This window comes from Syngnathus acus, chromosome 14, assembly GCF_901709675.1.
Source record: "Syngnathus acus chromosome 14, fSynAcu1.2, whole genome shotgun sequence".
NCBI classification, from domain to species: Eukaryota; Metazoa; Chordata; class Actinopteri; order Syngnathiformes; family Syngnathidae; genus Syngnathus; species Syngnathus acus.
The window spans coordinates 1323302-1347773 of record NC_051099.1 but is presented as its reverse complement, the minus strand read 5'-3'; the positions used below and the strand labels follow the sequence as shown (position 1 = coordinate 1347773).

The 24472-nt window shown below is 41.4% G+C and overlaps 1 protein-coding gene and 1 long non-coding RNA gene across 7 annotated transcripts in view; one reads left to right on the top strand and one right to left on the bottom strand.

Moving 5' to 3' along the window:
* Nucleotides 1–1383: 1383 nt before the first annotated feature.
* Nucleotides 1384–24472, bottom strand: part of cadm2a (cell adhesion molecule 2a) — a 120386-nt gene continuing 97297 nt past the window's right edge. For 3 of the 5 annotated variants that reach the window (XM_037270635.1, XM_037270631.1, XM_037270633.1), the window contains 8 exons: nt 24201–24353; nt 22550–22687; nt 15402–15563; nt 15244–15334; nt 14993–15171; nt 12243–12356; nt 3564–3686; nt 1384–3217 (listed from right to left, as the gene is read on the bottom strand). In XM_037270635.1, coding sequence (XP_037126530.1) covers nt 3099–3217; nt 3564–3686; nt 12243–12356; nt 14993–15171; nt 15244–15334; nt 15402–15563; nt 22550–22687; nt 24201–24353 — 1079 coding nt within the window. In that variant the 3' untranslated portion in view covers nt 1384–3098. The remainder of the gene's footprint in view (nt 3218–3563; nt 3687–12242; nt 12357–14992; nt 15172–15243; nt 15335–15401; nt 15564–22549; nt 22688–24200; nt 24354–24472) is intronic. The other 2 variants (XM_037270632.1, XM_037270634.1) reach the window with 2 other exon arrangements.
* LOC119134146 lies at nt 9049–23132 on the top strand. Of its 2 annotated transcripts, none has more exons than XR_005100274.1 (3): nt 9049–9238; nt 13293–13424; nt 22579–23132. It is a non-coding gene; the product is annotated as an uncharacterized LOC119134146 (long non-coding RNA). The 2 variants fall into 2 exon arrangements; XR_005100273.1 differs by lacking the exon at nt 22579–23132 and adding an exon at nt 16126–17243.

The following is a 24472-nucleotide window of genomic DNA, read 5'->3' as shown; positions in this document are numbered from 1 at the left end:
AAACACAAGTGGAGTGCATTGAATAATAATAAGCTGCTCATTGTTAGCCGCATAGCATAACTGCCCAAGTTAAAAATAACTAAAACTAAAAATAACTCAGACAATTATGCTATCAAGCTAACATGGGACATGTTTTCATGTAGTACAAAAGTGCCCAATTCTTTATTTAGAACCTGCAAGTTCAAAAATGTATTCCATATTATCCATTTATGTAAAACATTGCAAAACATTGCTTCCGTGATAAAAAATGGAATAAACAGAAAAAAGTGGGTGGGGAAAAAAAAAATCCTCAACAAACACATGTTGCGGACAGTCTGTAAGTGCACGATAGCAACGGCGCGTAAACATTTGAAAGCAACACTTGACGCTTTTAAATCAACAAGCCTCGACAGCGACAGGCAAAGATAAAAGCGGATTTATTATTTATTCCCCATCTTGTGACTCACTTCATCCTGTACCGTCTCCAAATCATTACACACAACAAATGGATGCGCACGTGGATGTGGTATCATGTTGATGAATAGTCAGAAAGGCCGCAGTGAATAAGAAAGATTTATGTTCTGAATCTGTCGTTGACGCACAACTGTTCCTTTTTTTTGTGGTGCAAAATGTGAATTTTGACGCTCAAACTGCAAACCCGCTTATGGTCGTGACGGAGTAATCGAAAACACAGCTGTCCACGTCCCCAAGAACTTAAGTGAGTGTTGTTCCACTCAAGGAGACGCTGCAGCAGCGTTTGAGTTCACTCAGTGACAAAGACATTACTTACTGACCGTATTTGCATAATGCCGAAAATTGGTCACCAAATAGGAGACAGCTGGGCCAACTGTTCCATTGCCCTTGGTAACAATTGCCTCCATCTTGCTCGATTAATTTACTGTTTGCTCACAATAGACGACCTGACTAAGTCAACCACCGACTTGCTTGCAAGCAAAAACAAGTTTGAGTTTTTCAATTATTGTTTGATGAATGAGTTCCTTAGCCATAGATAGGAATAATAATAATCATTTAGAGTTTTGTGTTGATTTTCGCTAATCACATCTTGAAGAAATGTATCTTTTTTTTTTTTTTTTTTTTGTCTGGTGAGATTTTACTCATGACAAAATGGAAAATAGGAAACAAAAATTGCACTAGCTATAGAAAGTTGAGCTACATCCTTACACTGTAAAATACGCCACCGGTGTTCGGAACATTCAGGGGTTAAAGAAAAAATATTGAAAATTTCTACATCTTCAATCGAGAAAATGTGATTAAATTCTCATCTTTAATAAAAAGCCACAATCCCCTCAGTTCTCTACTATCAAGTTACTAAACATTCTTCCCATTCTCTAAAATACCTCTTGAAATAATTTAAATATGAAAAAGAGGCCAACCAAAACTTACTGATGTGGTTTTACCAACTTTAGTTTCCCACACATTATTTACATGCCGTGTGCCAAAACAAAATGCAAAAATTGGCCGAAGTGTATGATTTAAAAAAATAAAATAAAAAAATAAAAAACAAAACAAAACAATTGATAAAGTTGCTAATATACAAAAAGATTATAAGAGAGCTGGAATTCAATAGCAATTTTCACAATCAAACACGTTTTAGCAGACACGATACACAGCAGGGAGTTTAAAACCATTCAAAGAAAAGTATTGAATTTTTTTTCTTTTGTTTGGACGATTTGGAAACAAAGATCACTGTCAATTTGAATCAAGTAGCACCCTCAAGGCAATGAAAAACATTAACTCCATCTTGTGCTTTTATCTTTGTCCATCAAGATTTATCATTTGGGAAATAATATATGGAAAACAACGCAACACATTCATGACTTTTTTTTTTTCTTTTAATAGTTTGCCCCTTCGGGTGTTCCAATTGTGAATATTTCACATGAACATTAACTTTCACTGCGCACGTCTGAGGTGGACTTAATACCCGACTCATGTAAAGGTAAAATACTCAACTTTGAACATTTGAACTTTTTGTACTTTTTCCTTTTCAAAGTTAAACTGCTTGGTCCATAAAAACATAAAATTAGTTGAAGTGCACATCAAAACAGAATTTACAGCAATAAATTGCATTTATCACAAAATCCCTGTACATAACGTAACTAATGAACTCTTTTCAATCCATTTTCTAATTTTACATTTGATGGGATGTTTTTTTTCTCCCTCTCTTCTCATTAGAACATAAATGATTCTTGCTGACTTAAATACAATTTATACAACTAGTCGACCTGAAGCCATCATGTTGAAAACAAAAGTGGCTGCCGAGTTCAAGAATATACACAAAAAGTAGATTGGTAGCAGATTTAGAAAATGCTCTTCTATTCTTCTCAATGGATGAAATATCTCATCTAGCATCGCTTGCAAAATTTTTGGTGTGTATTCTCACTTCTAAACGGTAGCACGCTACACCCCCCACTCTACTGTACTAACTACACACGGATCTGAGCAACCTTGCAACTCGAGTACCACACAAAGCCTTCTTCTTATCTTACATGGCTCCACATTTTAATTACAAGTCTATTTAAAGAAGGAGGGATCCATCGTCTAAGATATTGAGTGTGGTAGATATGTATAAGGCGCCAAACAGCACAGATCATCATCGAAATAAAAAAAAAAATAAAAATTTGAAGAATCAAAAGACACAATGCTGAGAGCTAAGCAACGGGATGATGGGCCGTCCGGGTGACCACCTACAAAAGCATTTACATTGCTACTGACTGATACATGAAGGCATTGACACGAGTTCAATGGCGTCTGTATTTTTTTAGGCACCGTGTTGATGTGAGATGTGTGTGTGTGTGGTGTGGATGATCATAAAGGAGTGGGAGGGGCTTGTGTTAGCGTGTTCAGGTGTCGTACTGGAGGGTGTAAGAAGCAGTCATGGTAGATTTACAGAGTTGAAGGGGCAAAAATACGCGTGAACTTCAGCAGCGATGCCTGCGAAAAATGCCCGCTGAACCATGATGGTAAAAGATGAAGCCAAAAAGAGGGCAAACACTGGGGAAGAAAGAGAGAGAGAGAGAGAGAGAGAGAGAGAAAGAGAGAGAGAGAGAGAGAGAAGAAGACACGGAGGGACGGATGGCAAGGGAGGCGCCCTCTACAGTCTAGATGAAGTATTCCTTCTTTTCTTCGGCGTGCGCGTGGTTGCCCTCGGCGTTGATGATGGCCGTGTCGGCGTCGGGCGCGTCGTCCGCCCCTTTGGCCTCGTTTGTCAGGTACGTTCCTACGTAAAAGCGCCACATGTAAAGTGCGTACAAATAGCGTGCGGCCCTATTGTTGATTATTTTTGACGAAAGGTTTTGTGCCATCCTTACTTCGCACATATTTTATCGTTAATTTCAAATGTACGTGGTCATATGTGGGCCACCTCCATGGTTGAAATTGCCCTCACGTCTCAAGGGATTTCAATCTTCACCGATTCTGTGTCTTATTTTATTCTTTGTCCTTCACAGGAGCCACCGCATATCATTCATCTGCCACCTGAGGATTCTCTGAGCCACGGGAATGTCCAATGGGACGATGTGAGCTTTGCGAGATGGACGGCGGGGTCCGAGGTGGTTGCTACCTACCTTTATGCCTGGCCAGGTATCTTCCCAGAACAATGATTAAACACAAGGTGACAAAGACCACCACAGCCACCACACCCCCGATCAAAGCGTGGTCCGTGCCGTGATGGCCCAGAGCGTTGGGATCTGAGGACAGACGGGAGGGAGAGGAGAACGCTACCATCAAATCAAGAAATAGAGCAAACACTGCAACAAGGAATGAAGGGGCTTTTCTTTTCCACTTTTCTCTTCTTCTAAGGATGCTTCTGATGAGAGCTTGCTCCTTTCACATGATTTCTCAGGGAATAATAAAACTGAGAGTAAGAGGGTGAGAGTGGGAGAGAGACATTCAGCCAGCAAAATGAAGGTGAAGACAACGACATAGTGAGTTAGGGGGAAAAAAGATCAGGGAGTTGAATAATTCAGGAACCACCCATGGAGGCGCAAGAATCTCCAAAATGCAAAGCAGGCTGGCAGTCGCAAAGGTACAGTAAATAAATCATCAGAAAATCCCCAAAAGAACAAAAGAGTGATTCTTGTCAGCCGAATAGAGGTGTGAAAAAGATGATAAAGGATCTTTCTTGTCAAGTTGTTCACGTCGCACAAACAAACAAATAAATAAATAAATAAATAAAATGAACAAGGGTGTCAACAGCAAATTATATTATGCCTGGAGTAGGGTTTCAAATGAGCGTTTTAAATGAGAGGTAGGGTTTCAAATTGAGGTTTCGAACTAGGGTTGGGGTTTTCAATTAGGGCTTCAAAGTTGGGTTTTATATTAGAATTAGTTTTTCAAAGTAGGGTTTTAAATTAGGAAAAGGATTGCAAAGTAGGGTTTTAAATTAGGGGTACGGTTTCAAATGAGGGTTAGGCTTACAGATTATTTTTGTGCCACCTGTTGTTGTACTGACAGCATCACAACTGGATTGACATTTTTTATCTTGACATTTTCTTCCACAGAGAAAAGAAGGTGTTACCAGGAATATGTAGAAACAATTTCAACATACATAGCTCTCGCCTTTTTTTTTTTTTTTCGTCATCCTCTTCCCATGTGGCCCAATTGAACAGCTGGCTTGCATGCGCTCCATAAGCCGCCGTCGTGTGAATGACCAGGCCTTCACACTTCACCGCCTCCCAGCGGACAAACAAACGCCCGCAATGACACACACACATGTGAGAACACACGCACACACACATGGGCACTTAGCAGGGTTTCACTGTGCTAAAGTTCTGCATGGTCAGTGAAGCAAAGGAGGAAGCAATGTTCCCCCCATGGCTGTCTGTGTACCTCATTGCGGCACGACAGCGAGGACTTTTTAGCGCACGCGCAGACGTCACATGGGCACATCAGCGTGGCCTTGGAGTCCCGCCGCTTGATGCATATAAATGTAGCTGTATATTGCACATAAAAATACATGTTTTATTCTATTTATTTTTTATCGCATGCGCAGATCGGTTGGCACTTTTTAAATTTCGTTGTACATGTGACAATGACAAAGATCTATTCTATTCTATTCTATTCTATTCTATTCTATTTTACCATAATACAATCTTCCATATGTGATCCCACACATAAATATTCTTTTTTAGAGCGTCACTTCGAGAGAGAGTGGTACTGTTTGGCTTACGGAAAGAAATGAAAGAAGCAAAAAGAAAGAAATCCAAAATGGAACCTTCTAGGTCTCTAAGCATCATCACAAGATCTTTTAATAAGGGGCACATATCTTCTCGGTGCGATTTCATAGCAGAGCAAAGTTGTCCTTCAATATTTATGGCGCTCTCCTTGTCGCCCGGCCGTGTTGAATAAATCAAAGACGCTCGCAGCTTGTGCGAGTCGCCGCCGACTCCCAGCAAAAGTCTTCCTCCTCAAGCCGCCAGCTAAATCCTTATCTGATGGCTACGGGCTTCTTTCTGTTGACCGTGTGCCTCAATAAACAAGGCAGTTTGCTGGCATAACTGCAGAACTATATTACTTTGACAACAAACATCTGGCCTCTTTACAGGATCATTCCATTTTGGCCAAACAATGGACACGGGTGTCACAAAGGTATCACTTCAAATATAGAACATTTGAAGACATATTGTCGAAGACACCATTATGCACAATCTAACGAGCGCCGTGAAAAATTCCGCCTTGACAGAAAGATAAGGCTCAATGAATACACGGCGAAGTGAGTCAAATAATGAAAGCAAAACCGCACATTTTTCTCATGACCGTGAAGTGACAAGATAAAACATACTTTTGCAAGATTTCAGATGTTTTTATCTGTAAAAAGGTGCCCGACTGCTCATCTGATGTTTGGCTTGAAAGTCACCTCACAGGATTGCGTTCCAAATGGGAATCGTTCTTTATCAAAGTTTGTCTGTTGCACATCCGCCGTCTTCATCTAAAGAACTTTCAGTGCAGTCATTTACCAAACAGAATTGTCCTTTGCGACGCCATTCATCTGGCGAGGCTTAACAGCTCAGCCTCTGACGATCAAATGTAGCATCTCTGAAGTCTAATAACCACCTTAAACAAAAAGGCTTACAGAAATGGCGTGTCCTTGAGGCTTTATACAACAAACAAGGCAAGAGAAACAACCTCACTTTATATCTTTCAGACAGAACTTACACCTTATACATACACATAATAGATCAAATCAAATTCATAGGGATTTGATTTAAGGATGGGCAAGCACCTATACCAGTATCGGTGATTTCAAGTTATCGAAGCATTGAAGCAAAGTCTTTGTTCAGTTATCGTGCTTGTTAAAATTAAAATGTTTTCATTAAAATGTTTTACAGCTACTAGTGGTATCGGTAATGTTTCTTAATTTGTTGGTACAGTTGTTTGTCAAGTCTTTGTTCAGGTATTGTGCTCATTAAAATGTCAAATATCAGAAGTACGAGTGATATCGATACTTGGTATCGGTATTGTTTGTTCATTTGTTGGGATAGTTTCATGTCCTATGAAGGGTCACTAATTTCATGTGAAATTTCATTTAGGAAAGTAGCCCAAAGTGGTTGCAGCTTCCAGCCGAGATGGAAAAAAGATGGATGCATTTGAAGAAAGCAAAAGATGCTATGGAGATGCGTTTGCGTTTTCACATTTTTTTTTCCCCCTACGTCCTTGCAGATTATTGCTTGGTGTCTCTGAGAGGATTAATTAGATTCTGAAAACAAATTACTCCTGCTAATCATTCAATAAAGCCCGTCACATGGTCGCGGATACTCTCTTGAATATTCAAGCGGCCAGACTCCCTCTCTCCCTCCCTCCTATCCTGCTCTCACAATGAAAATGAAGTTATAATCAGAGTGAGATAATTAATCTTATGAATTCATTAAGCCCAATGCGAGTTTCAATCTATCACGGCAGCGGCGTGTTCGGCGGAGTCGATAACCTCAGCAGTAAGAAAGCGACAATGGGGGTAAAACCAACGCAGCAGCGTTAACTTGATCACAACTTCAGCGCTGTTGCTTGGCCAACAATTTTCCGTCATAATTGCACGAGTGGAATGGGTTAAATGAAACCGACACAAGAGGGGGCGTGTTAAACTTGAGAATCCTTTCGAGGGACAAGTCAAAGGAATAAAGCTTCAATAAATAAAAAGCAGACCTTCCAGTGTTTGAATGAATATGGGTGGGTGGAGTTGGGGTTATTATATGTAATTGATCGCATGAGCCTTGAGATCTAATGATTTCTCCCTCCCTGTTCTACACTTACTTCCAAATTGTTGCTATATTTCTTCCCCCCACAGCCAGTTAATGTGACAGCTCATCAATAAGCTGCCTCAGCAATAAGCACAAAGACCTTTGCATTATGTTTTAATTCGTCCTGCGCCCCACGCCAGGGAGGAAATGGACAGAAGATTGTCGCGGCTGTTCAATATTTAACCCCTTTTGAAATATCTGAGGATGCTGCCACGGGAACATAAGCCTTTTGCTTTGAACACGAGTCACCCACCGAAGCGGCGGCTGCGAGAGAAAATGTTATTTCTGCTCATCACACGTCCTAACCCTGCGCTAACGTTAGATCGATAGCAATGAAATAAAGCTGTTGGAAATCCCTCCGAGGAATGAAAATTGTCTTTTCACTTATTGGGTTTTCACAACAGGTTTCTCCCCCAGTCTAAAGCTGATTGAAGCGGAGTACCTGCAAAGTACACGTTGCACTTTTTGTCCTTTACCATCAAAAGTTTTTGGAAACAAACACTTAAACTGTTTGTTGTGCTTTTTCTTCGAAAGGTTAGCATTGCAATCATGGCTAACAGAAAAAATGTGAAGAACCTTTTGAGGTTGCGACGGGAGCGCCGAAAGAATTTTAATTGTGACTTATAGTCCAAAAACGTATGATTTTACTGCTATGTTAGCATCTAACCTAAGATAGCAGTAAAATCATGATGATTTGATTAAATCCACCTTACGGACAAATTTGGATGAAGGAACTTCATTGATAGAAATTCCATTGCCGTACTTTGGGTTTCATTATTTCCAGAACTTTTGTAACCTTTATTGAAGTCAGACTATTTTGCAAGGTAGATTTCACAATCAAGAGCCGGCGTCATGAATATTTCATTGTAGGGAAAAGACCCCTTGTCTTTAAATGCAGACGGCGCAAGCCCTCAAGGAACAGAGCCCAGAGGAAGGCTGGTAATTAAGCTGCCGCTTGTCTTCAGACAATCCGCGTTGCATCCTGAACACACCCAGGCTTGAGATAAAGATCGCCTCGCCACACTGCGGCAACCCATTATTGATCCCATGCCCTTTGACCCTTCAAATGGACGACACGGAGCAACAGTGTGGCGTGTGTGCGTGAGGGTGCGGGGAATGATAAATAACGATACTGGTTTTGTATGTTAAGCTGAGGCTTCAGGCTTATTTTTGTCGCGGGCCGCATCATAGTCATAGTTTGCCTCAAAGCCCCATTAAAATTGTCAACCCAAATAAATGTATGAACGGCTCATATTGTATATATGTACAGTATAGGCTACACAACAAATTGATGAATAACTAGTTTTCAAAACAGAGACTAATAAAAACTGAAATATTGAAATCAAATCAATTTTCTTTGTCTTTGCGGGCCACCTAAAATACTGTGGCGGGCCGTATCTGGCCCCCGGGCCTTGACTTTGACACCAGTGATCTAGAGGCTGGCTGTGTGAACACGCAACCTAACTTCAAAGTTATTTAAGCTTTGATTTCGAAACCTTTTTTTTTCTTCTCAAGCCGACTTTTTAAAGCACAAAGCCCGCAACTCTGAACAGGATAAGCAGTATAGAAAACGAATGAATGCATGTGAGCATGACGCTCATGCAACCTAACCTATCAGGCGTCCAACAGCTTCAATTTTTCAATGCATGTCTCAAGTACAACCGTTGTTTGTGTCAAAGCCGCCGGTGCAGTTTTCTCTTCTTTTATCCTCCATTCCTCTCAGGTACAAAGTAAGAGAAGATAACTTTAAGTTTGGCCGTGCTTTATTTGATTATTTTTGCACCTCCACGGGCAGAGACACCAGCCATGAATAATTGCTGTCCTCTCTGAGGCAGGACCCGTGCTTAGCACCAGCGTCGGGCAACAGGGGTTGGCCAAAGGAATACTGATTGCGTGGAGTGAACAGTAAATATGTCAAAGAAAGCCCTGTTGTGCGTGATTACTAATTTCAGTTTGGCAAGGTCACAGCTAATTTGCTAAGCCACGAAGAGCGATACGGCAAAGAGGTAAGCGGCCATGCAGAGCGAGGATGTGTTTATGTACACTTTGATGACATTGCACAGACCTTTGGTGCTTAGCCAAAGATGTATTATTGCCATTAAGACTGAGCGGGCGGGCGCACGCTCCGGCGCTTAATCAATACAGTGAATCACAAGCTACAGTTTGGACATCAGTCTCGAGTCATACACTGGAGATTTGGAATCTTTCTTTATCTTTGCTGTAGTTACACCCTAGAGGTCAACAGCTGCCACAAAGCACATTAGCGCTAATTAGACTATTTATTAGAACCATCAAGTTTGCTGTATATTTATTTGCTAATATTTCTACAAGATTGAATAAATGCCACCATTCACTATGTGACTCCACATGGTAATTGTGATATCTGAGCTATAATTTACGTATTAAGGCTAAATGCGTATAAACTATACATTTTTCAAAGCCATTTTCATTCTACTGCAAGAAAAAAAAGTACATTTCCACAGCATAGTAGATTTAAGTAAATAAATAAATAAATGTTAATAATAAGTGTTAAATATCACCAGAACTTCCACATTCTGCTTTTATCATTCATCATTGTGAAGTTGTTCTTTGCTTTAGGCCCCTAAACTTCAGTGGTTTGGCACTATCCAACCAAGCAAAAGAAGCGAGACTTTTAATGTGGCGTCTGTTCAGTTTTTACAGACCTCTTGCTGTGAGACTAGATGACTTGTGTTGGCAGCAAATACCAAAAACTATCACCAAGATGCGGCTCCAACCCAAGGAGTCTTTATCTGTGAAACTTCACAAAATAGACCAATTTTTTTCAGCAAGACCTTTAATTAATAAAATGATTGTAAATAAACTATATTAAATCTTTGAGCAACTAGAAATGCTTCGCGGAGAATGACAACTTGGTACAAGATAACTCGCACTGTTTTATTCAGCGTGGGTTGACAAATAGAAGCAAGGTGTCAAAATGTGAGCGGTGGAATGCATAAAGGAGATAATCAGGTGTATTATATGCTAATATTCCGCCTTAGGAGCTCCAAGGTTGGACCTACCATGCGTCTTCAGCTCAGGCGGACAACTTTATTAAAAAGACAAAACGTCATGGGGCTGCAAGCGCTCCATGCATGTTTGCTTTCATCTAGAGCCCGTGAAAAGAGCGGGTAATAAATCAAGAAGACGCATGAAAGCAGATAGCGTAGCGACTGGGGACGCATTGAAGGAGTCTGATATCCAGATTCCCCTACGATACATAGAGAAGCTGCGCCCCTCTTGTGTGTCAGCAGAACACAAATAGACATCAGAAGCTGATGGGGAATATTCAACATTGTGTGGAAACCTTTCCAGGAATATGGGGACCAAGCCAATGACGCTGAGGGAAAAGGTTTGAGAGGGAGAAAGAAAGGTAGGAAAGGGTTCCTTCAACTTTGAGCGTCAGCAAACTCATTTGCATATTGCTTAACACAGCACCCAACTTTTAAATTGATACGTCAATCAAACGCAACGTCTCGTGTTACCATTTCAGACGTGGCGCCATGTCAGCGTTATTGTAGGGTGGGGTGCACAGACACAATCACCTGGGAAACAGTCATTCCAACAAACAAAGGTAGTCCAGTTATTGCTAGCTGTCTGACTTTTAAAACAAGGGCAAAATATATGTATGTACGCAGAAACCTGCAGTGCGTCATGAAAATATTTTTGAAGCGTCTGACGCTTCATTTCTCTCAGTCCATCCATTCTTTCATTTTTCTGGCCATACAGTTCCTTTCAGTCTGTTGGGCTATCCACCCAAAATTCCCCATATCTAGAATGATCTCATCCAACAAGTGCCTTATTACTCCAACATCTCGTTGAGCCGTTCTTGAAATATGTGCTAGACCATGTCATGTCAACTCCTCCTCCATTATGTTGAAGGGTTCAACAAAAGTCCTTCAATTGTTCCTTGTATCACTCGACAATATCCTCCAGTCTGGGAAAGTAGTTCTAATCCCATGATAAGATCTTTCTGGCGTCCCTGGGCTCCTTGGTTGCCACCATGATAGACGCTAACAACCTTTTCTGACTCCAATCTTGGAGCAACACCATGGAGGGCTTGGCTGCAGGATGGTTAACTCAAATATGATGCTGTCAGCCTCATAGAGGATTAAAGGCGCGCGTAGATACATGATCATGAACTCTTCACACTAGATTGCACGGTACCGTGTATAAAAATCATACATTTATAGCTAAAGCATCATTTTGTATTAATTTAACAGAATTCCATACGAAATATTGGAAAATGTCTACAACACATACTTTTGGGGTCACTTTATTTTTGTATTATTTTTATATTTATATATATGAGAAGTTTTGATCAAATGTGAAGAACTATAGTGGTGGTTTCATAGTCCACACTCCAGTGGATATTAATGTCCAAATCTATAATCATAACCCGGCATGTCATCAACTTTTGCAGGAATGACAGACACTTAAAAAAACTGTGACATCAGCATTTAGTGTTCCCTCCAATCATACTCAAATCCTTTTTGTAGATGACAACCCATTCATTAAAATATCCTTCATCCAACTTAATATGATGGGGTATATCAACAGCACTCTCTCAAAGTTTGAGTTACTGCTTTGAAGAAGAAAAAAAAAGGTTCTTTCTTTTCAAGTGTGAAGGGTTCCTGGATTGAACACAGCATTAGGAGTCACAATGAGTCATCTCTGGGGGGCAGACATTTGCAGTTGGACATGACATTTACTTCTTTGAGCTTTCAGGGCACGGGACTACACAAGTCTTAGGAATGTCAAGGGGACATTGGATTTTAAACAGCGCCACTCCAACTGAATACAATAAGTCAGGCTACCTAGAGGAAGGCTTAAAAAGGGGATTGGGGGGGAAGTTAACCCCTGTCAATTTCGACTTTGGAATATTAACAGTGAAGTGATTGCACACGGGAGTCATCTGAATCTAAGACAAGCGTGAGATGCGACAATATGCTGAGGAGGTTGGAAAAAAAAAAGCAGATGGTGGTACGGTACCTCGGTTTCCAGTGACTGTGGGGTCTGAAGCGTGGGTGCCTATTAGAACAGTGGAGTCTGGGGGGATGGGATGGAAGGGAGGGGTGGTGGATGGAGGCAGGGTGGTGGGTTCTTCTGGTGGGAGGGATAGGCATACAAACATTTACAAAGGGGAAAACAAAATGCAACTCAAAAAAATGGAAGAAATTAGATACCACACATGAATTGGATTGCAAGCCATGTTATAGCAATGGGAAAGCAAAAAAAAAAAATGTTAAAAACAAGCAGAAATACATAACGTGCATATTGACATTTGACAACAAGGGAATTACAGATGCGGTTGTGTGTGTTGCAACAAACCTTTTGCCGCTATGTATGTCATTTTAATTATGTAAAATAAATTACTTTTTCTTCCCTCTTGGCCGGCACTCCCTTGAAACATCATTTTTTTAATCTCAATGGGAAAGCAGAGCAGAGGTCCGACTCCAAAAATGATGTGGGAGAGAGCAAACGTTAAACATACAAAAAAATGTTGCTTTCACAATCTCAAAACAAGTCTTTCAACTACAGACTCAAAAGATTTCTATTTTCGAGTCACGGCTTGAAGGCATTCCTCGAGGTGTTCCATCCAGCTCAGTGGCCTAGTGGTAGAGTGTCCGCCCTGAGACTGGAAGGTTGTGGGTTCAAACCCCGGCCGGGTCATACCAAAGACTATAAAAATGGGACCCATTGCCTCCCTGCTTGGCACTCAGCATTAAGGGTTGGAATTGGGGGGTTAGATCACCAACTGATTCCCGAGCGCGGCACCGCTGCTGCTCACTGCTCCCCTCTCCCCCAGGGGATGGATTAAAATCACACGGGGATGGGTTAAATGCAGAGGACAAATTTCACCACACCCAGGTGTGTGTGTGACGATCATTGGGACTTTAATAATTTAATTTTAATAATCCAAAGCGATGGTCAAATATGAACGGGACAAAGGGATTGGCGGTGAAGCATTGTTTGACAAAGTTAATGAGGTTACACCGCCACCTTGTTTGTGTCCCTCTGCTTTTTTATGGCACTGTGGAGGTTTTTTGATTGGCCCTGCTGCAAGGCCTGGCCGTCTCCGTGACTTTTCAGCCCGGGCGAGAATCACAAAACAGCTCGACTGCGTGTCTCCGAGTCAAAATGTCTCCTTGCTGCAGAGGAACCATTAAAAAGGTCTTTTCCGAGAATTATGGCAGCAATTGTAAAAGGCTAAAAGGTGTGCTAATCACTAATGAACGCCGGGTACAAAGCGGGTGCCATTTTCCAAGAACAAGTAATGAATCTCCATTGGAATCTTTGACCCTCCTAAGCCACAATTGCTCTTTTCTGTGGTGTTGAGTTTTGAACATCAATTTTATTAAGGGCATCACATTTTTATGCTCTTCTATTTCCATGACATTTTTAAGATGTGCTAGGCTGCAAGTAATGCCTGCATGGAATCACACACGCTTTAATTAAAACTCTCCAGAAATATGGATACTTGGCAAAGTGTGAGTCGTCGTTTCTTTTATTTAATGCCTGACAAGTAAACTGCCTGTTTCATTTAATATATTTTAAGGCTGCAATTAACAATTATTTTAATAGTAGAGGAATCTCTAAATGACTTCTTTTGATGAACTAGTTAAGTTTTTTTAATATCTGTCGCTTTTTTCAAACAGGACATTGTTTCAAGTTGACCATGCAAAAAATATAAATCGATTATGACTCAGTTGTATGTTTGGTCCGTAACAATCATCAGAAAATGGATTGCCCTTTTCCAAAATGCAGATTTTTGCAAATGTCTTATTTTGACTCAGCACAAAGTTAATGATTTTGCTTTCATGGAGGACTACAAGAATTTGAGAATATTTAAGAGGATTTGAACATTTTAAGTTTAAAAAAACGATTAATCGATGATCATAATCGTTGCTAATATATTTGTCAAGCTGCCGACAGCACCCTTTTTGGGTGCAACTACACATATTCAACATTTACAAACAAGAAGCTTACATTCACGTCACAGTGGCTGTGAGTACGACCTGAAGCAGACACTTCATAAACTATTGATAGCAACCTTGCTTGTATCCTTGAACAGCCCGGCTAGCTTATTACTGCGGAACCACCGCCGGCAGCCGGGTCAATACGAGGTATCACCATTATTTGGCCAAAGAATATTCAATATCATGCTCGTTGCAAAATACAAAACACCCCGCTGGGTTCGAGTTGTAATAATCAAGCAATATTTATTGTTCTACTTGGAGAAATTCGGTTTCTGACTTGTTTTCCCTCAACTCACTCACACACAAACACGCAACTATCTTAAACCAAACGGAACAGAGACTTAATTCCAAGAGACAAACGGCTGAGGAGACACAGGAAAACGAGGAGGGCGAGCTATCCGTTTTCCCCGACACTGATTCACTTCATCCTCCACTTCCTCTGGCGTTGCTCTCAATGACTTATTCTCCGTGGTAATATTACTGACAACACAGCACTAAATTCCACACCCATACACACCCCCTCGCTCCTCCCTCATGATGTGCATGCATGAAGAAGATCTGGGACGCAGGTTTATTTAAAGAAAGACGTTGGTGGTATTAGTGTCACCTGAGGCCCTGTGAGCGATGTTACAACTAATCACTCGCACTGCTAATGCAAATGCACAGCAGAAGCCTCTAGCACTTGAATTTGGTGCTTGCTTTTATTCCTTATTGTACACGACTTGGACCAATTAGGTCTAACTTTGTTTCCATACGACTCACCGTAGACGTAGAGTACATATTCAGCGCTGCTGGTGCCTAGGTGGTTGCTGGCCTCGCAGCGGTACGTGCCGTTGTCCGTCTTGTTCAGTGACGTGAACGTCACCTCCCGACCTTCCACAATCACCCTGCCCAGGTCTGAAAGTTCCACGCCGTCTTTCGTCCACATTACAGGATCTGGCCTGGAAAGAGAAATGATAGATAGAGACAGGAACTTCATCCCGCAGAAGAGCGGCATCAGGTGAATGACTTACGAAGGGTTGCCTTGAGACACACATTCCAACTTTAGGTACTGACCCTCCTGAGGGACGGCCAAAGAGTGGATGATCTCCACCCGAGGAGCATCTAAGGCAAACACACACAAGGTCAAATGAATGGCATTGATCCAGGACGCTCATGTCTTGACACTCACAGTGAACCTCCAGCACTTCGGTGGTCTGCTGCGGCGTCTGCGCGAGTGCCTCGTGGTCCACTCTGCAGGTGTACGCCACTCCGTCGTCACGTCGGTCCACGTGCAGCTGCAACGAGCTGCGCACTGTGAAAGTCTTCCCGCTAGCGTTGACCTGCTTGGCTCCTGCGCGGAAAAGGTGGCAATCGTGTCAGCGATGCAGCGCTGAGGAACATCAACGTGTTGTGCTTTTACGGGACTGACATATTATCGAAAGGAGAGCTAGCATATCCATAGTCCTCTGTTAATGCAATTAAATGAAGTCCAAGTAATCTGATAGCGGAACTGTGATAAGGTGTAAATGCAAGTATGATTCCATCTGCTTTTATAAGCAGCCACCTCCAATCCACTTCAAACAATGAACAAGCACAAAATTGTATTTAAATGTTGCTGTGGAATGTTGAAGTGACCAGAGCTAAGGTTGAAAATTTCACAAAGGCCACACTATCCCCTTTTAACAAGACCAAGTAGGCTCGGTGGCGCTGACGGATATTTCTTTAGACTGCGTACCTAATGCCGTGTCTGGTGAAGTGTATGCTGTTCATGGTTATTATCTTCATTTGTTGCTGTTCTCCTTTGTAAAAGGTGGCCTACTTGTGTATTCTGAGCACAGTCAAGGGAGCGCCAGCCCCCCTCGTGCAGGCCACCTTTTGTTTGCTTCTCCTAAAGAGACTGTTTATTCTCCTAGTGCTTCCCGACTGTGTGCTCATCTGCTCCACTTTCCAAATCATCCCAGCAGACTCCAACGCCTCACCGCTCACATCCACCCTGTCAATCAACAATTGTGCTCCGTCACTTCCCTATAGCGAGCCAATGAGCTCGCCTCCCACTCGAGATGACTGACTGACAGCTCGGCAGCGTCTGCAGCATCCATCCGAAGATGAACTTGAAAAAATGGTTACAATAAAGGCTTACAGGTCCAAATATTTGGTAATCCTGCATCATTTAATTACAGAAAACAAAACAAAACTAAAACTGCATGATTACAATATTAGCGTGAAAGAAAAACCTCTTTTTTCAGTATCACACACTGTTCACCTCGAAATTAATTCACAGCTATAACCGAGGAAGTGAAGGATTTATAACTTTTTATCCCCTGCACTTTTTCCACCCGACAAAACAAAATAAGCCTCTACATAAATCTCTTACGGTGATATTGATCAAATAATAAAATGAGTGTATTTGCCAACATCTTGGACCCAAGGGCATTAAGGTGCTACTGGTAAACGCACGCTCGCTCAGTAATGCTGTAATATACAGCAGATATAACTGATGGGAGCGCTGGAGGACTGTTTGGGTTTTGCACCAATAAAAATGTTTTATTCTACTCAAAGAAAGTTGTTGGGCCATTGTATATGGCGGGGAATTGGAAACTGTTTGCCATTCGCAAATGAATAGCCTTGATTTGTTCCAGTGATGAAAATCACATCAACCTTGTCTTCTTGCTTGCCATATTCTTTGACTCTGAATCTCTCGTGTAGCGTACGGCATTGTTAGCGCTAATTAACCCCGAACCTAGTAAGCCGTATGAGTTTGTTGTACGACAGCTACACTGAAGTGCAATTAGCAAAATGAATGCAAATCTGTATTGCTTGTTAAATACTCTTTTAAAAGTTCTGTTCCTGAAGCCCGCTCATATTCATTTCCAGCATGTCGATTTTCAACACCTTATTTAATTATATCTGTTGTATAATTTGTGCTTGACTAAACGCATCCTGTCCTTGGCAGTGGAGATACGTGCAGCCCACTACTACATTAGGTTTGTGGGAGTTTTGAGGACGGAGGCCCAAAAATGGAGAGAACACCTGCTAAACTATGAAAACATGATGGCCTTTTACAGAAGAAGTGAGAAAGGAAAAGAAACTGATATGTGTGTGTGTGCGAGGACTGCCGTGATGACGGGAGGATCATCACCAACAGCCCACTGAGTATTTTAAAAAATCAATGTTGCCAGTATCCCTCGCACTGTATGCTTTCTCGGTCATTTAAGTAAGCTAAGCTTGTATTGAAAGACAAAGAAACTAATGTTGGTGTTGACATTTTGCATGTTACAAGGAACTCACTTGTTGTGGATGTTGAGACATGTCCCCCGATAGATCTGATATGCTTCACTGACATTCGACAACAGCCGAGTCTTAAAAGTAAGACGCTTCTATCAACACCTGGCAGGTGTAAACCGCAATGTCCTCACACAAGTCCCTAAGCATTCACTTCTAAAAAAGTGTCTTCATGAAAAGAAAGGTCTCCAAAAAGAGCGAGACCTGTGGGTCCGGTGGGTATCGGCACCTTGGCAGGCTGTCCACCTCCACTATGTTGATCCTAATGGGCTGAGACCGGAGGTGTCACAGTCCCATCTCCTGTTCTTTGGACATGGTGTCAGTCAGTCCGCCAGCACTGCAGTATGCATTACATACTGACCAGCAACAACAATAAACCAGAACAATATCATGAAAAGTTCAAATGGGAATCAACACAGTTAATAAATGGCAACAATTTGACACTTGTAAGAATGATTTACATTTTCGCCCATAGGACAAATGAAGTCACATCCAGGATGGATTTTCTTCCGCCGTAGCGTCAAACGTATTTAATTATACTTAGGTAAAAGACTTCTCACTTTGGAATAGTGGACTTTTTCCAGAAAGAAGTTCAATAATGAGATCTCAGACAGAAAAGCAATAAAGAGACAACCAAAGTGTTGTCTACTTGGCATCCAATCACATTTCTCTGATGTCATTGGCTGTATTGCTAACAGCCCCTCGTGGGAATATTTACATTGGATCTCAGTATTGCTGTCAAGTATTAAGCCACATCATCTCTTTAGCATTGACACACAATTTCTAAGCAAGCTGCAGTTCCAGCAATTAAAATGCTGCAAAGAGAAAAATGCTGCAGTTAGTTTTGTGAAACAGCACTCGACCCGACTTTAACCGCTGCCTTGATTTCAATTAATATACTGTACCATAGTAATAGTAAAGCACTGAGATTTAGAGGGAGAATGAGCGCTTTTGTGTGAAGGCATCTTTTATTCATACCAGCGTGGCTTGCGAAAGCCATCTCGGAATTACATCTTTAATGGTCATTGATCCGCTCCACCTCACTCTGTGGATTCTTGCTGCTATGAATGTAGTCCACAGACCCACAGATCAAAACCTTTTTTTTTTTACTTTTGAAGCTTGAAAAAAAAGTATTTCACTAACCATTAGGTCTTGAGTGAAATGAGAATCCTCACCAGCTCCTCAAGTAATGACAACTACCTGCTCAAGGCAAATTACGACTTGGAAGTATTTCTAAAGGTTATGCAGAAATTACTGAGCCCTTTTGCCAGTGGAGCGTCCTGAAGACGAGAGCAACTTTCGCACGCGGCACTTTGTCCTTGACGAACAACATTGACAATAGAACAACTATGTGACTGCGAGCAGTTTGAAATCAAATCTTTTTTTCTTTTCTTTTTTCTTCCAAGCCCCCTTAGGAATCCAGCTATCACATATCAGCACCAAGCAATAACCTCCACTGTTCAGGTCACACAGTATGATAATACTCATCCAATTGCCAACATAGCCGCCCCTATTTGGAATAAATATTCATTTCATGTACCCCCCCCCCCCCCCCCGTTCACTTGTGTGTAAACAAGCCCTACATTGCTCGGGTACTGGCACAGGTCTCCATGGATCTTGGTGTATAACTGAGATAGAAATATATCATTACATGTTGGGGACTGAAGGGACAAAGAAAGGGGAGAAATGAGAATATTGGATTTCGTGCCAGCGCACACACAAAATTTAAATGCAGGCTATCTGCTCCATCTCGTCTATTGTGTTGGTACGAGGACACACAAACACACAGGCACATACGCTTAGCATAGGTTGTCAGGTAAATGAATGCCATTGGGTGATGGACTGCTCCGCTGGCTGCGTTGCTAATATAATCGCTGCTATTCCCAAAGATCCCAGCACAATATGTCAGAATTGTCATTTACGATATTCCTGCCATCAGGTGACTTCTCTCTCAGGGTGAGCCAGCCCCACCTCCCCCACCACCCACTTGTCACCATGATGAACACCTGGACTGCACAAATATACATTGAGAATATAAATCGTACTGTATTAATCAGTGAAGATGTGATGGCGTAGCTTTCATGTTTATTTATTTTTGCCATTTTCAACGCCGCTCCATGGAAGGTCATAGCGTTCAATGGACGAATAATAATTGAACATCTTATTGGCTCTGCTGGTTTTATTCTTCCACATTTAAATGCAACCAACATCTATTTGCATTTGTGTTACTATCACTCTCAATGTCACACAGTCTTGACCGTCAGTCGCCAATAAATAATTCACACCTTTTTAGAAAAGATGTGCATTCACGGTGAAGCAAAGTTGATAAGCTCAAGTCACTTAAAACAGTAGCAAGGGAAGCAACAAATATGGAAATGTTTTATACAATGATGTGTTTACATTGATTCAATTTGGCTTTAAGTAAGATTTTATGATGCTTGTGGTATTTTTCGGACTACAAGCAACGGTGAAAGCTCACAGCTCTTCAAGAAAGCAATAGCGGCTGATTTGTGAGTCGCGTTGTTGACTAACGAGCGACTTCGCTTCTTTGATTTCTCCGTTTGAAGCTTTCGTGCGTCTTTAAATTTCCTTTCAATTCCAATTCTCAAGCATTACACTTTAGAGGTCACACAATAAGTGAAAAGAAAACTACACGGCGTCAATTCCATCTCAGTCATTAAAAAGAAATACGCAGCGATGTTTGCTTAAAATTGTGCGGAAAACAAGCATTGATTTGATCCTATCTGCCGTCTTATCTGGACCCCGAGAAGCCCCGCTGCCAGATAGCGGGCTGAGCTGTCGCAGCTTAAGCTGCGGCGAGGGAGGCGGCGCGATGGCAGACACCCAACGTGGGCTGAAACATCGCCCCGATCGAAATTCTTGACGAGTCCAATAGTGCAGCTGACAGCAATCTTCTAATCTGACGTTTGTATGAAGTCTCAAGGTGCTTTTTGTCATTGGTGGGGGGGCGCAATTTCTTTTACCAGGAGAAAAACGACGACATGATACTGATGCTCTTGTTTTTGTTGGTTTAATGAAAACTGCCTCTTGTTTTGAAAGCTTTGAAAAGTGTTTTGGGGGAGGGGGGAGGGGGGGGGAGACGCACAGAGACAGGCGACGGTTGTCACGAGGTAGAATACATTAATACAAAAGAGTTGGAAGAAGAAAGAGGATACACGCAACATTGCAGGAATAGATAATAATGTCTGACCTTCTTTGCCGAGCACTAAGAACATTTCAGGAAGCGTCTCTGCATTTGTTAACCTTTGGTGGTAATTTAAGAGAGAATTAAGTCCTGGATGTGTTTCCATTTGTTTTATTGGGAGCTCTTCTTTTCTTAGTGGACCGCTGGGAAACGTAATAATCACCAACGGGGGACATAAGAAGTGCGAATGCTAAATTTCCTCAAATCGTGGCTGTCCATCTAATAAACCAATTAGTCAGGGAAGCATCACCCACTTTAAACAAATAAAGGCCTCTCCCAAATAGACACCTGCCTTTTCTTATGAGGAAAACACCAGTAGCAACTAAAATGATCTCTGCTGCTAACCAAACAGCAGCACTGAAATTTGAAATGATTATCTGATATTATAGTTTGATATACTTTGGAGTGTAGCGATTTTTCTATTCAATACAATCATGCTATTTTTCCTATGAAATCCTATTGAATTGTCAATGGCGCTACTTGAAATGAAATTGACAGTTTGTTTTTTTAATCAAAGAAAGCAACACAGTAAGATGCTTTGGAGAGAAGGCAAGTGAATGTCTCCAGATTGTTTAATTAAATAGAAATGTGTAATGACGTTTGCTTGAAGCCAACATTGATCTGATACAATCTCCTCGCTTATCGGAACCCTGGGCCGCCTGCGATCGAGACGCCAGGCTGAGCCTAAGCTGGAGGGGGAAGAAACAGTGAAGTGGCAGACAGCGAGCGGCGGGAAGACAAAGATTTCCCGTGGCAACCGACTAGAAACGGCTTTATAGTCTACAACGTGCGGTGGCGTTGTTTTGACACGGTAGAAAAACGGGGCGAACCCACTGGAGGACGTGCATGACGTACAGCCACGCTTGACTCTCATCAGAAGTGACATCTGCTGCAGCCACTGAAGGCTGCAACCCAAGTGCTCTTAGGAGGGCCGATGAAAGACATTTCGATTGAGATTCCATCAAACTCAAGTACTTTAGTTCAGCAATTCATATACATATGAGTCGAGCTGGAAATCAGGACAATACGTCCCATGATCCCCAATTGCTTTGTCAACTTGTTATTTTGAGTGAGAGGCTACAAGTGGTGGAAAAAATATATATTATGTGCCTAAACAAGGTGGATTTTATTCCAGTGGCATACAATAACAAACTATTTCTGATTTTCTTCTGTTTTGATGACTATATGCCCTACATAACGGTATGGGAAAATACAATGTAATATTCAGGGTTTGCATTCTGTAGCGAGCCAGGGGAGGCCAACCCCCCACGAAGCGTCACCGAGCTGCCGTAAAGCCCCCCACAAAGTGCACCTGAGAGGCTATAAAGCCCCCGCAAAGAAGGTACCTGCGTACCAAAGTGTACCCCTGTGATGACAGTTTATTTCCAGTGCTGCACACTGAGGCTTTCTACCTGCTTTCGAAAACTATTGTCATCCAGGGACACACATTTACCTATCGCTGCAAAGTCACGAGCCACTTTACTGAAGTTAAGAACAGTTAAGAACATGTCATCTTGAAATTACACTACTGTACAATTCGGCAAATTAAAACAACAAAAATGAACGTGACAACAGCAAAGAGTTTGCGATCTTATTAGGAAACTTGCGATGTTGACAAGTGCAACAGTAACAACTTCATTAGTCTGAAAGACTGTTAAAAAAAAAAACTGCTTAAATGCCGCTGAATGTTTATAAATCTCTATTAGATGATAATTGATTACGAAATAAATCGATAATAATTTTTGATTTTTATTTAAAATTGTCCCAACCTTTTTCATTCCATCTTGTCAACAGTTGTAAAATGCTCTCCAATGAAAAAGAGATTGAGATGTTACTAAAACGTTACTCACCTTTGACCTCCTTTTCATTTTTGAACCAGCGCAAGTCGGCAGCAGGTTTGCTACCATGCGTCATGCAGGTCAGAGTGATGTGATCGCCCTCCAAGGCGGGTTTCATCAGGCCCTCGATCTTGGGTTTCTCCGGCACGCCTGAGGGATGGAGATGAAGTCACACACAACGCTCCAACCTCGTGAAAGAATGAACACAATGGTGCTTTGAGACACACTACAAGCCCAAATAATGTAAAAATAAAAGGTAAAGCTTTATGATTTACCTTAACATCTATGCTAATTAAAATGAGCCTGTCAGTGGTGTTTCACATAACATATGAGCATTAAGCTAGCAGACATTCATTAGATGTAATTACTGTACATGGTTTGCTTGAACATATCGGTGTTGAAATATACAATTTTGTTTTATTTTGAAACAGCTTGAAGCAAGAGAGTGAGAACAGGTGCTAAGGCTTTAAAAGTATGTGGGAAGTGTAAAGTTATTCCAAAACATTTTTAACTATATGCTCTGACAATATTTTCACCAATTGCGGCTGGGTCTGAAATGTACTGCGTTGGACACAAAATAATGGTAGAAAACAAATTCCATCCGTTTTTCTCAAAGGTTCACAGTGTCTCGATATATTTTGTACTTTTCACTCCCAACGCAGGCTTTAATATATTTCTCAGGCGGGAGCAGAAAGAAGGACTCAAAGCCGTGTCACTCAGACATTGACATTGACTCACTTTGGCCTTGGCTGTCTCATCGCCTCGTCTATAGGCACCTTAAAAGTCCTTGCGAGTTGCTCTTTGGTTTGCGATACTGTCTTTTGCAAATGAATTCCTACTTTCACAATGCAACGCCAAATGCACTTGAGTTGGGACCGTTTGAAATTCTTTTATTATTTAGTTCTTTTTATATGAATTGAGAACCGTGTTACTGAGGTTTTGCAGTAACATTCAATTGTGTCATTCACCACACTGCCACCTTGAAGGCCAAAGCAGTCACATTCAGTGAAGGTGAAAACAAAAGAACAAGAAATAGAAAAAAATGATTCAGATATTTGCATAGAAACACAATCAAACATGAATGTTATTTCAGAGCGCTTTCAATTTTAAGTGGTGTTTTTCATCCAGCCACTGTCCTAAAACATTGGTCTGCACCATTAACTATTGCTCAGTGTTGCAAAAAAATATTTTCCTCCGTATCCCCACTGAGCGATTCTAGTTAATTTCTGTAATTCTCGGAATGCTTGTTAACAAAGAGAGACAGCTAATGGGCCTGGAGTGCACGAGCACATCTATTAACATTAGCAAAAACTAATTGGCGAGATAATAAGGCGAGTGGTGAGAAATGAGACAATGTTTGTGCAGGACAATGATCACAAACATTAGTAAAAATGTTTGTGTTGGGGGGGCGGACAAGGGGTATGCCATTTTTTAAGCATACTAAATGTGTTTGTCCTATTCACCAAACAAACACAGGCAGGAAGTGTCAAAGCCAAACAAACAATTTCAGCCATTAGAAAGCATTAACCTAAACAAAATTAGCATTTTTGTAGCGTCACACATTTGCTTCATGTTTGTGGATAATGCATCCAGAGAATGCATGTTTTGCTACTAAATTAAAAGCCAGAGACATAAAAATACAGTAGAGTTGTCAGTTACTCACCAAGGACTGTCAGGTAGGCTTTGGCAGTTTTGACGGGCATGGTAAAAAGCGAACAGGTATACATCCCCTCATCAGACAGCGTGACATCATGGATGCTGATGGTCAACTCCGACCACGACGCACGGATCAACTCGATTCTGTTGTCCCTTAAAGCTGGACATAGAGACACAAAAAAACGTTACTCCATCCTGTTTTGTCGTCATTTAAGTTGAAGGCCAATAACGAAAAAAAAAAAAGACATGGAAGTATAAATATAGAGATGAAATCAAAAT